The sequence below is a fragment of the Dendrobium catenatum genome, unplaced genomic scaffold (genome assembly GCF_001605985.2).
Source record: "Dendrobium catenatum unplaced genomic scaffold, ASM160598v2 fragScaff_scaffold_390, whole genome shotgun sequence".
NCBI lineage: Eukaryota > Viridiplantae > Streptophyta > Magnoliopsida > Asparagales > Orchidaceae > Dendrobium > Dendrobium catenatum.
Window position 1 is genome coordinate 3,678,253 of NW_021318852.1, and position 14,652 is coordinate 3,692,904.

The 14,652-nt window shown below is 28.0% G+C and overlaps 1 protein-coding gene across 5 annotated transcripts in view; it reads right to left on the minus strand.

Annotated features, from left to right (window-relative positions):
- Positions 1-10,260: 10,260 nt before the first annotated feature.
- LOC110107771 (dol-P-Man:Man(7)GlcNAc(2)-PP-Dol alpha-1,6-mannosyltransferase) overlaps positions 10,261-14,652 on the minus strand; it is a 30,406-nt gene continuing 26,014 nt past the window's right edge. For 3 of the 5 annotated variants that reach the window (XM_020838147.2, XM_020838146.2, XM_020838149.2), the window contains 3 exons: positions 14,264-14,329; positions 10,675-10,768; positions 10,261-10,502 (listed from right to left, as the gene is read on the minus strand). In XM_020838147.2, the coding sequence (XP_020693806.1) occupies positions 10,422-10,502; positions 10,675-10,768; positions 14,264-14,329 (241 nt within the window). In that variant the 3' untranslated portion in view covers positions 10,261-10,421. The remainder of the gene's footprint in view (positions 10,503-10,674; positions 10,769-14,263; positions 14,330-14,652) is intronic. The other 2 variants (XM_020838144.2, XM_020838145.2) reach the window with 1 other exon arrangement.

Genomic DNA, 14,652 nt, shown 5'->3' on the forward strand with positions numbered 1-14,652 from the left:
TGTCATCAAAGTTTCCTTTAATTTAGACTTTCTTTGGGACAACTTTTTTACTATTTTTTAAAGATACTTTTTATATAAAAATTTTTTGAATTAGAAATTTTTATACTAAAAAGTTGCTTTAGAAATCATTAAGAAAGCCGACACAAATGAATCCTTAATCACTCACTAGAAAATGAGATCATATTTATAATTTTTTAAGAGGGAGTTTTATTTGCTTGGTTATAAATCAATTAGAAATTTTTATACTAAAAAGTTGCTTTAGAAATCATTAAGAAAGCCGTCCCAAATGAATCCTTAATCACTCACTAGAAAATGAGATCATATTTATAATTTTTTAAGACGGGGTTTGATTTCCTTGGTTATAAATCATTTATTTGACATTTGAATACTTTAATGACCACAAAATTGAATGATCGGTTCATTGGACTCGTCTCTTTAATCCTCTCAATTTGATTATAAACACACAAGATTTGAAGAGAATTTGGCTCTTCAATCAGTGTCATGAAACTTCTAAATATATTTTAAATACTTGATTTGAGAACATTTGAGCTCACATTGGATCACTTTTTAGAATAAGAGCCTCGAAAATTATGAGTTTTATTTTTGAAGTTTTCAATTTAATTATTATCTAGACATTCGCGCTGATAAAATGGAGTTTTTAATGATATATCAACTCTCATAGCAAAATTTAATAATTTGGTAATCATAAAATTTAGGCTTCGTTTGGGACGGTTTTCTTACTGCTTCTTAAAGCAGCTTAGTAGTATAAAAATTTTAATTTTTAAACTAGAAAATTGATTTAAAAAAGCAATTAAAAAAGCTGTACCAAATGAAGCCTAAATTGATTAAATTCACTGTATTATTTAAATTATTTTGGTAAGTTAAATATTAATAAAAAAAGGTTGTAATCTATATATCTAATAATTTACTAAAAATTTTATTATATTTATATCTTTGATAATATACATAATTTTTAAAAATTCATGATATATAGGGAAATTAATCAGAAAATTAAATAAGTAATTAACTTATGATTAGTTGAAAACCACATCAAATTTATAATGTTCTATTCATTAAGCAATAAATAAATTTGTTTATGAATATAAATGAATAAGTAGATTAATGTTGAAATTATTCATTTATAGAAGTAAACTTATATGAAGTGAGAAAAATAATTTAGTTATTATGATCATAAATAATAATTTTACATCATAAAAAAGTCTAAGAAAATAATAAAAATTTAAGAATTAAATAAAATTATAGTTATCATCTGAAAGATAAAATAATGAAAAAATTATTCCCAATAGATTCTATAAAATTAAGAAAAAATCTATACCTGCTATATATATATATATATAAGACAAATTCATACACATATTATATATGTAAGACTAGAACATAAGATCTCATAGGCTTCATTTCGATCAGAGCTATTTTAGAAAATAGAAAGAAAGTTGTCCTCATAGGCTTCATTTCGATCAGAGCTATTTTAGAAAATAGAAAGAAAGTTGTCCCCAGAGGTGTAACTAGCCTTAATTTACACGGGAGTTTGTCATTCTAATTAACTTCTCTTTCTAGAATGCATAGAATGATTTAGATGGATTCAAACAAGCAATATACAAAAGTAATTTAATATTTTTCTCTATAAAATATTAAATTATTGGAGGGGGGGGGGGGGGGGGGGGGGTTATTAAGTATTTGTTCATGTTGCTTCAAATTTGGCTCAACCATTTACTACAAAAAAATGGGTCAATAGCGACAAAAAGAAAATTATTGATTAAAAAAATAGAGAAAAAAAGATAATGGGTAGTGACCAAAAAAAATCAAAATGTTGTAATTGATTAATCATTCAATTTCTACAAAATGTATCTTGGAGTTGCCTTAAATTTGGTTTGACCCATATTTGTTCATAACATTGATCGTCAATACGGCTTCTCAAATATGTCAGGGGTGCAAAGCGGGGTTTGACAATAGTATTTGCTGGGTGCCAGAAGATAAAGATAGTTCCACCCATGTTTGTCCCCAATAAAATTTTAGTTGACAGTAAAAAATTTTTTTTTCTGACATTTAAGCTAATTAAGACAGACTCACACACACATCATATACAAAAGACTCGAACTCAAGACCTATTAATTGATATCCTAAACTCTCTGCTAACATAATAAAATGAATTATGTATAGTCAAAACTTTCGACCATCAAATCAATTAAAGATGACTGCTTATACCTGTTTTATGAATTAATGCTCCTCACACCGTACCTCACGATTATTATTACAGTTGATCGTGCGGTCAGAAAATATTAGGGGCATGAATTTTTGCATTTACTTAACTGGTTCCGTCAATTATAGCAACGGGGACGCTTAACGCTTTTAATGTTGTGGACATAAGAAATATTAATTTTATAACAAGGGTAAAAATTTTTGTTAGATGTTTATATATATTTTCTATAATTTTTTAAATATCGAAATATGTGATATGAATTATATGTATTTTTTTAAAATATTAAATATTAATGTAATGTTTTTTATATGTTATGAATTTCAATATTTCATATACATATTGCCAAATTTTATTATTTTGATTTCAAATTTTTTTTATTTTCTTATTTTTCTTATTTCTGCGTAAATGAAAATTTATGTCACAAATATATTCAAAATTTGATAGATATATCTCCAATTTTAATTATTTTTTTTAAAATTAATTTAAAATATTTTTTCATAAAAAATTGGCTTAAAAGTTCAATCAATCAAATATTAAATTTATATTTTCAAATACTATCTGCACGATTTAAAAAATATTATGATAGAAAATATTTCAGAATATTTGATACTATTTTTTTCTCAAATAATGTTTCTTATAATCATAAAAATTTATATTAGAGGAAGAGCAAAATGAAGCTGTCTTTTTTTTTTTTTTTGTGATATAGAAAATTTAAAAGATATTAACTTTAGAGAATAAAATTATTTCTCTTATAGGAGAGTTTTTTTTTTCTTAAGAGCCATAGTAAAAGCGAGGCAAAGCTTTCCGCAATTCAAAGCGTTTTGGTCGGCCAAATGATGAAAGTTAACTCAAGCCTGAATGAAAGCGTAAATTTCTTCATGCGAGGTTAAGTAAATTATGAGCACTATTTTGTTTTTTAATGAGATATGAATGTCATTAAATAATTTTCTAAAAAAAAAAGAGCCATTAATCATTAAAATTAAATATTTTCAACTAATAAAATCTAGATAAAATAACTTTTATTATTTTTCCTAAAATGATGAAAAAAAAAATAAACGAATTCTCCCAAATGATGCCTTAATTGCTCAACTTTAAAGAAAAAAAAGATTATCAATTTTTAAATATTTAGGACTAATCAAGTGCGGACCAGGAGTTTTCTGAGATGTGTGCCTCTTCTAGGTCAACCGAGGATTAGTCATGCCGCCAAATTCCTTTCGGTGTGGCAGTGGGGAGCCGTTAAAAAAAAAAAAAAATTTCAAATATTTGTCCAACTCATAACTCGTGAGTTTTGATTATATTAATTGCATTATAGCTATCCACCTCATAAATCCGTTCATATATTTCTCATTTTTTTATCACCATTAATTATCTATTAATATATTTTTATTTTAAGATACAATTGATTTTGTAAGCACATATAAATATGTATATTTTTATATAATTTAAAAAATAATAATAAATTATATTTTCTCTTATATTATTTCTCGATTTCAAATATAACATATGTTTTTTAATTCGGAATTATTTATTAAAAAAAATAATCTTTAAACTTAATTTTGCACTACTAATACGCTAAATGTTATATATACAGGATATACAGACATACTCATACAGATCAAAGATTGAAAATTTTAACCATAAATAAATTAAAAAGTTTTCAAAAAAATGAATGTGATTTGATAAGATAATATGAATGATAATATATTGAATAAGCTAAAGAATAGACCTAAATTAATATCTAAATGTTTGATTAATATATATATATATATATATATATTATATATATTATATATATATATATATTATAATATATATATATATTCTTAATTCTAATAAATTAAATGGTGAAAATATATTTTAAAATTTTTCTGCGAGATGACAAAGCGACGTCGTACGTATGCAAAAAGACAATGCCAATTCTACACAATTTTCAACAGTAAAGTTAGAGAAGAACAACCAAAATGATGCTTTTTTCCATTTCTACAGAAGATTAGAATATTTTCTTAATAAATATAGATAAAATATACGAGGCTTCATTAAAAAAATCTCAATCAAAATTAATTTTGCATTTAAAAATTTAAATATAAAAAATAAATTAAAATCAGAATTAACTTATGAAATTATTAAAATTCCATTTAATTTTCTTCGTTTCCTTCATTCCAAAGAAAACAGTAAAGATCTTTTGAAATGATGAAATCCTGTGCAGCTGTTGGATGATGAAAGCAAGGACCCTTTTAGCCACAATGTGCACGCCACTTATATCCAAGAAAATAATAATAATAATAATAATTAAGGCTTAGGTTTTATTTGGGATGACTTTCTTACTATTCTTAAAACAATTTTTTTAGTGCAAAAGTTAAAGATTTTTATAATCAAAAGCTGCTTAAGAATATAAAAAAAGTCATCCCAAACGAAGTCTAGGCTTCGTTTGGGACGGCTTTTTTATTGCTTTAGTAAAATTTTTTTATTTTTGTACTAAAACTTCCGTTTTAGAAAGTAATAAAAAAGCCGTCTCAAATGAAGCCTTTAGTTGAGACAGTTTTCTTCCTTTCTAAAACAATTTTTTAGCACAAGAATTTTATTATAAAAAAATTTTGTACTAAAATACTGTTTTTAGAAACAGTAAGAAAGCTGTCCCAAATAAAATCTAAAAAGATTGTCCCAAAAAAAGTCTTAGAAGATATTAAAATAGTAATCTCACGTGTAGCACATCACCCAAACTTCTTAATTTTCTAATGAATGGACATTTTATGATGATTATTTTTGGCTGGAAAGAAAGAGGGTTTATGTGGAGAGTTCAATGCTTATTAAAATATTTTTCTTCATCTAATAAGTTAAGTTTTGTAAATAATTTCTATTTGGTTGTTATAAAGAAGAAACCATTGTCTTTGTCTTGTAAAATAAGAAATTGTGTCATCTGATTAGATGGTAAGGATATGAGATCAAGAAAATAAGAAAGCTATATTTTAAGGATATGTTAAGATTGATTAGCAATAGAGATTAATAGTATTATATAAAAATATCAATATTAAACATATATTTTTTATTGCAATTTATGAAAATATTTATAATTAACATTCAAAGAGAGGTACTTTTGCATATGATTTTTCATCATAGATAGTATAAGTTTAATAAACAAGACATATATTAAAAAAGGTGTTAAGTTAAAATGTTGAGAATATAAAATATTTTAGATCAATAGAGTTAATAATTGCTATAAGTAAAGCAATTTTAATGTATTTGCAGTAGATATTATTGAAGAAAAATTGAAGCCTGCATGTGACATGTTTAAGGGGCTATTTTGATTTGCTAAAAATGGAATAAAATGGAGAATAATGTAAATTAAATATAGTGCATTTAAAATGTTCAAAGTTGTTTCAGTAAGTCTAAATCAAATATAGAAGATTTAGTATTGTGTTTTCTTTGAAGTCAAATTTAATTGGTGATCAGTCCATGACAACCAACAGTTATGGAAACTAAAAATCAATGGTGGTGGTGGCTAGTGTTGATGGTGGTTATGCACAAATTATTTCAGGAATAGATGATTGACGATTGACGATGGTGGGTTAAATTGAACATAAAAAATCAAAATATTATGATAGATATGCTGCAAAACTATACAATATTGACAAAAAAACTTAAATTAGAACTAGCAGAGACATATCAAATATGCAACAAGAGTGAATGTTATGCACAAATATTTATATAAAAGAAATTTAGGGTCTTAGATAATAGTAAATAGAAATAACACGAGAATGGAGATTCATAAAACCAATAAAAAATAATTAGAATAAAACTAATGATTACGGCAATGAGATATCATATATATCTAAAGGCTCTAATGAGAATTATGAAAATAACTTCTTAGAATAATTATTATACTAAAGACAAACGCATTAAATTTTTAATAGTTTGGTATATGTTCATATTATTTTGTGGAGTAGATTGTGCTTTTGCAATTACTCTTTCTCTATGCTTAAATACTCATTCTTTCTCTCTCTATCACATGTATTAACCTCCAAACACTCCTTATCCTCACCTTTATCCACCTCCATCCATCCACTTGAGCCCTTGTGACCCACCTCCTTTCCCTCCTCCAAGAATATAAAGAGACAAATTAACAAGGCCACTCTCAAAGGTTGCTTTAAATATTTTTGAATAATTCAAATGATATGATTATTTTGGATTTGTGCATATTTAAACTTTAGAACTCCAATAAAACAACCAAAGAAAAAGCTTCACCACCTCCTTTGTTGAATGATGGATTATACATAGTTTCCTAATCCTCAAGGACTAAAGTAATAGCGCTATGGAACCTTCACTTCTCTTTATGTTTACTTTATGCAATATAGTTTTATTGGATTCTCTAGCATTTGGGCAATTGATTTAGCTTTAATTTGAATAAAACATTTTGTGTGATTAATTTTCTATGTTTTAGTATTCTAATTTTCATGGTTGATTAATGAGATGCAAATATTTGTTAGGAAATATCTTAATCTTTAATGGTGTAATAACGGATCAAAATTGATAATATGGTGGATTGTATTTCAATGATATAGAGAGAGAACAAAAAAAATCTAAAGTCACCTATAAACCTAACTTTACATGATTAAATTTAGTTGTTTGTGTTTAATTAAATGTGTTGATGCATGTTGCATTTGACTATATTGAAATAAAAAACTTAATAAAATATTAAACGTAAATTAATTAGTCAAACTTGATATTTAAATCATGATGAACAAATCAAATTAATATATAATTAGGTTAATGGAAGTCAAGACACTCGAATGACTCAAATTGAATATGAATTAAAGTTAGATTGATTCAAAAGGGTGATCTTATAATGCCGAAAATATGGCTCCACAAAACTTTTAGCCTATTGGATGGATAACATGTGATCTATGTATATACCACAAGTTATATATTCAATAATTCTTAAATTTTTTTTTTCAAGCTTAAGCTCACCTAATGGAAAATGATGTGAAAGCTCTTAATAACATCATGAGATAGACACTTTCCTATGGCACCTAAAGTAAAATCATGTGTATCTAAGCACTAGATAGCCCTTGATGAGACCTTTTGATGTTTTTTATGGTGAGGAATTGAATTGTTCATGATTTAATTACCACTAACCTCAAAAAAAAAAAGGGCCATTGAGAAAGTTGAATTTCTATGTGACACATGGCCATGCTCTCTTTCATTGATTTTAGTGGGCAGTTACAAAAGAATTGGTTGTATAAAAGCTATGGCAGGCATGATGACATAAGGTTATTCATGCAACAAGCAATCCACATCATGCTTTAAAATTTTAAATTTTCTTATTCAATTATAATAAAAAAAAAATATCTTTAATTAAATGGATATCTACTCTAATAAAGATTGATTTAAGCATTATCATTATCATTAGGTTTTAAGTCAACTTTATAAATTCTTATTTTTTATATTCATCTATTGAGTGCTTTATGAAATATTAAATTATTGTGTGCATATTTTTATACTTAGTGTCTATTTATACTAACTTTGCTTTGACTCTTTCTTTCTAATATTTTTAATATTAATTAGATCTACATAATTTATTAGCTCATTTTTAACCTTTTTAAATACATTTTTTTTAAAATATTTCTAATAAATACTATTCATGCAATTTCTTTAGTATAATATATTTTTAATCTATCATTTATGATTTTACCACAAATAAATTTTAAAATTTTCATTTCAATCCCATTTTACACTCAATTTATTTATTAATAACTTCCTCACTAACCCACAAATATAAATCAGATTTAATATGATAACTATAATTTTATAAAATTTAAATTTCTAACTTGATAATATTCTCTAATTGCTCAGTATCTTAAGACATTTTTTTCCATTTCAATAATTTATAACTATAAAAATTATATTCCAATTTATACCACCATTTTTTATATATAAGAGATCTAACATACTTAAATACACCACACATAAATATCACTTTTATCTTACATGAATCTTAGTTGATAATTAGTATGATTACTCCCATAAAAATTACATCAAATAAATTTCAATTATCTTACCTTAACCAAGCAAGTAGGTATATCCTCCTTCCTAGCTGCCAACCTTGCCCGTTGCCATTGACAAATAGCTAACAACAAGCATCATTGCTTACTTCACCTTGGCATCAAGTAAGGGAAAAACTTTTATGTGCGAACACCAAACAGCGTATGAAGACCAATCAGAACACGTCATGTCACTTTTTTACTCAGTATTAGCGCTCAGTACCGCTGTGTACTGAGTGACATGACACATTCTAGTTGGTCTTAGGATCTTGCGGTGTCCGCACATAATAATTTATCTATAGCGTGCTCAAGTGGAAGCGTGAGTTATGCCAAAAAAAAAAGGTTTTCATAACCAAAGCTTTGTTTCATATAGCTTTCTTACTATTTTTTAAAATTATTTTTCAATATAATAAATTTTTAATTATATTGAAAAACTGCTTCATAAAATAATAAAAAATTATCCCAAATTAAGGCTTTATTTGGGACGGCTTTCTTCCTATTTCTTCAAATAGATTTTCAAAGAAAAATCAATTCAGTTGCAGCCTATGAAGGGCTCTTTTTGTATAGTAAGGGGACTCAGCTACAGTACTGAACTATCAAACAATGAAAGTGGTTCTTAAGCTCATTTTCATCTCCTTATCAAAGACAAATAAAATGGGCAATGAATGGGTCAATGATAATAGAAGTAGCACATGAACTGTTTCATCGTCCTTGAGGGAATTCAATATTCCAATACTCGTATAGGAAGAGGAGGAAGGCCAATTGGCTTCCAAAGCAATTAGAAGTATATTATATTCCATTTGCAAGCATTCTATCTTTTCTTTTCAATATTTGATTAAGAAGAAAAAAATATAGCAAAATTTTTAAATATAATAAACTCAAATTTTTTTCCAGCATTGAAAAATGAATGAAAATAAAATTTGATGTAGTGGATCGTCGGAAGATCAAACCTGCAAGAAGGATTTCAAGGAGTTCCCAATCCAGGGAAGAAGAAGAAAGCTTTTCAAGCTTCAAAAGGTGTATATATCATTCAATGCCTCAAAACCCATACATTATACCTATTTAAGGGAGCAAATAGAAGACTCTAGACTAAAGGAGATAAACTAGTCCCTAAGCATAAGATAGGCTAAAATGTTCCCACATCAAAATTGCACTCTTCTAATCTCATTGACTAAAGCTTTGTTTGGGACGCCTTTTTATTACTTCTTAAAACAAAATTTTAATACAAAAATTCTAATTTTTGTACTAAAACTCTATTTTAAAAAGTAATAAAAAATCATCTCAAATAAAAATTAAGGCTTCGTTTGGGACAACTTTTTTTGTTGCTTCTTAAAACAACTTTCTAGTATAAAAATTTAAGGCTTCGTTTGAGACGATTTTTTTATTGCTTTCTAAAACGGAATTTTAGTACAAAAATAAAAAATTTTGTACTAAAACTCCGTTTTAGAAAGCAATAAAAAAGCCATCCCAAACGAAGCCTAAATTTTTATACTAAAAAGCTGATTTAAGAAGCAACAAAAAAGCCGTCTCAAACTAAACCTAAATGTAAATAGTATTTTTGAACGGCTGCATTTTTTTTTTCTTTTGTGAAAATGATGAGCATTGGCGCAATCCTATTGATATAAAACAAATTACAATGTAGAGAAAATAAAATAATTACCTACAAAAAGTAGCCAATTTACCAAAATAAAAAATATGCATTTTTCTGACCCAAAAACCACAAGGAATAATTTCCAATCAAACGATTGTGAATAAGCTTAGTTCCATTCATAAAAATATTATTAGTGTCACAATATCCTAATACATAGTGTCAAAGAAATTTTGAAAATTATTAAATTTATTTTGAGATTAATACAATATAAATTCTTCATATGATATAAATTATTGAATTTATTTTGTTATTAATACAATATAAATTCTTCATATATAACACCAATCTCAAAAAAAATTGTGCAGCAGCAGCAGCAACAACAACAACAAGCCTTTATCCCACTATGTGCCTTGACCCCAGAAAATATTTTTTTGAGCAAATCAGATTTAAGTAGTGAAAGAACATTATTTTATAAATTAAGAAAATAAATTAGCTTACTGCTCTAATGACTAAAAAATCTCACAAGTCAGTATATCATCTTCATAAAATAAAACAAGATTTGGTTATGAAATCATGGACAACCTGGCCAGCTTGCAAGGAAAATGTCTTTGTATCTCATATTTCCATGAACAAAAACCTTTGGCTCTTTAAGCTGCATCAAATAGAACCAAATCAACGATCATTTCTTTTACTGATAATTATGATTTGAAGGAACATAACAGTTGAGGAAAAATATTCAAGAGAATGCTAAGTTCCAATATCATGTAGTTATTAATTCAGTAAGAGCCACATTTTTTGCTAAACTCCGTATACTAACAACTTACCAATGAAAATGGAGGAAAGCGAGGGTGAAGGAGGGCCCTTGAAAATCCATTTACTGCGAATAAGCATTTGTAGCCATCCACAAAAGGAAGCCCACTGTTGTCAAGAATAGGAATCACATTCAACACAAATGAGGGAAAAGACAACCCAGAAAGTAAATTAGGCTTTCAGTCGAATTCATTATTCAGTAAAGAAATAATAATAATAATAATAAGTATTTAATATGTTAATGCTATATAATGCATGTCTTTCATAATTTCAACATGCCATTGGTATGTATCTTTTTTCTTTGATGTACACCAAGTCTTTGTTTGGGACGGCTTTTCTTATTGCTTCATAAAGCAGCTTTCTAGTACAAAAATTAAAATTTTTCTACTAAAAAGCTGCTTTAAGAAACAATAAAAAAACCGTCGCAAACGAAGCCTAAATCAGACCTCGTTGTACTCAATTAACTGACTTCTCTAGGCACAAGAAAATCATATGAAGAACAACTATAGGCCCTCAATAAGAGAGAGAGAGAGAGAGAGAGAGAAACAACGGGCAGAAATATGGGCTAGACGGTGCATGGAAGAAAGGAGAGGGTAACTGAATGCGGCAATCTGAAAAACAAAAACAGCATTAAAAGGCCTTCATATAATGAATTTTATTCTAATTATTAGTTGTAATATATCTCACTAATGTTGTATAGTTTCCTAAGATGTGTAAATAGAATCATGTAAGCAAATAGTCCCTATTGTGATGGAATAAAGCATTGAGAAAAATTACAGCAAATAGTTTTTCTAGATAGTGTATCATAGTGATTTTAGGGTGCTTAAATTTCTGACATGCTCTTATATAACTACAGAAAATTATGAGCTCTCCCTTCCTCTCGCACTTTCTATTCTTCTCTTTCCCATGCTGGAGGGTTATCGGTGAAAAGTAAATTCGCTCCAGATAGAAAGAGGTGAGTTCATTAACTTTGGATGATAAAACTCACTATGAACAAAATTACTCAATGAAGACAGAGAGAGAAACACATAAATAGCAAGAGATAGAGACGGAGAGCACAAGCAAGTAAAAGTGAGAACAACAACATCAAGCCTTCGTCCCACTACGTGGGGTCGGCAACACGAATCCTTTTTTTCCAAAAGGATTCATGTCATGGTTATTCGACAAGTTTTACGCTGGCTGTTGCTACCTAACGCAACTCTCTACTTTTCTCTTCCAGGACTTTGGGACATGAAAACGACAGTGTTATGCAAAATAGGTGAGCACAAAGTTTCGTCAATTATGACCAAGTATTAGCAAGAGTTTTTAGTATTACCACTTGACTCTTATAGGGCTAGTTACTATTAGGGATGGAGAGAAAAGAAGAAGAGAGCTAAGAGAAAAGAATGATGTCTTGAGGCTTGCTTGTGCTAGTGCTTTTAGGAATCCTGGGCTTGTTCGGACTCTAAGTGCTTGGTTGCAATCCTCTCGGAGGTATTTAAAGACGTGGTATAATCATTAGTGTTGATCGGCACATGATGCCTTTGGTCCTAAGGGTGTAAACATCAATAGAGCAAACTTGATTCTAAAAAACATAATCGTGCATTCTTAGAATAATCCACAAAATAACAATGATATAAATATTATCATCCACAATAAATCTCAAAAGATGCTATACATTTGATAAAAAAATATTCCTGTTTTAATCAAATTTACCTTTAGAGGGAAAAAATTCAAAATGAAGAAAAGTTTGGTAACTTGCATATATTCTCCTTGGAATTTCTTGTTACTGCCTCACAAAAAAACAGAGTAAATCGAATCCCACAACACTTCACAAAGATTCACTCAGGTCTATTCAAAAATAAACTATTGCTCGGCTTCCGCAAGTCAATACAAGGTCACACTATATCCATGCTCCTAGCAAAATCAAATATTTTGAACCCATACCAAGCATCTCTTCAATTCCTCCACATTCTAATGATATTGATCATTCTATTACTAGAAAAGTAGTACGAAATTCATTAAACATCATTTATGCCCAATAACTCAATACACATCCTTTGAAAATTTTCACCATCATATAAAACCCTTTCCCACCCCATGTAGTGGGATAAAGGCTTGATGATGTTGTTGTAGTATAAAGCCTTTTCTCATCAAAAGCTTTCTAGTAAGTAGTAACGTTATTTGAGTCTCTTGAAAATAAGAATAGGAAGAAAACAATGAGAGAAAATATAAATGCTCTAAAAAATCACACTTGAAAAATAGTTGAATTATCTAAATGAAAAAAAAAAGTAGGACGTAAATTATGTTTACACCAAAATGTAAAGCAGTGGGAATTTAAAAAGGTATAAACTATAAAGCCACACCAGTGACAAAGGGATAGAACTAAACATATGGAATAAACTACCATGAAATCTTTGCTCCAATTGCAAAACTACGTATCATTTGACTTTACGCTCTGGAAGTTAACTATGTATGCCACCTCTTTCTTTCCAAAAAAAAAAAAAAATATTGTGAGTTTTTTTTTTCTCCTTCTCACACCCCTCCTCTCTTTTTTACTCCATGCTCAATTCATTCAAAATCAATAGTCTTATGCATCTATGCTAACTAATCTTCTATACATCAACCTATAAAGTCACCAACACAATGAAAATTTACCTTACTCATGCAAAATTGCATGACCCATTTCCAAGCTATTACAGAAGAAGCTTGAAACCTACCTCAACCAGTGATCCATACATGGATATTGAGTGAATAGCAAATAAACCATTAACATATTTTTAAGCTTTGCACAAGGCAAGTTTGAAACCTACCAAACCATGCAATTCGCACATGATATGGACTCAATACCTACATCTTTTAAAATCCATCACCATATCTTGAAGCAATTAGTTATTTTTTTACTGTTTTCTTTATACTCTTAATAACATACATATTCAGAACTTCTACTCTATCTTTGATTCATCAAATTAAAACTTAGGTAGTCATTTATGTCACCTCCAATAAACATCCTTTTTTCCTTAAATTACGTCACATCAGTTTATTAATCTCTTACCAAAACTAATTTTTCAAACCATATCATAATTCATCTTGAAGAGCATAAATAATAGCCACATTTATAAATTCTTTGCAAATAATTATCTTAATATCAACCAATATATCACCAACCTATTCATTTCAATAATTTTATATTTCAATTACTGATCCGATTAAATTTCAACCCATTCTTATCATTAACCTTTCTAACAAATAATAATTTATAACCATATGTAATGTCCTAGAATTTTTCACTTCCCTTAAGCTTCTTGTAAACAATCAATATTTATTCATAAACATGCTTCATTAATAAAATTAGATGGTTCACGAGCAATAATTAGTAACAAAACAAAATACATTACACGATTTTTAAAATGCAAAGACCTGCTATGCTATAATAAATTAATGATAATACTTCATGCATATAGGGAAAATTAACCCTAATAACGTACAAAAAAAAATTAAATAGAGCAAAGGAAATCCAATGTGTGGCTCACTTCAAAGAAAGAACAAGTTTCGAATGTTTTCATGCGCCAAACAATTAATTAAGCCAAAAAAATAATCTAGTAAAACTTCATACAAACTTACTTGAGTAGAAAGGTAAAATTTCTGTCCCGATATTCCCCCAAGGCTAATCCTTCTTCTTTAGAATACCTGGTTAATAAGCAAAAGTAAAACGTAAGTGTTTTGTTTTAATTGGTATGAGGCTAATTGGATGGCGTGATGCATCTGTAATATGAAAGTTTTGGCAAGACTTAGGAAGAAATTTTTACAATATTAAAGGCTTAATATTCTATACCATGATGGAAAGCAATAATTATTGGTGACCACAAAAGAGAACACCACCACATCAAACCAAAATCATCTTGTTAGAAATTAAAGAAACCAAAAGGAGCCTGCTCTAAGAGGTCACCAAAATGTATAAATATTGTCAATTTCCTTCTCCAATGTTCTTGTATTCAATTGCCAAAAAGCTA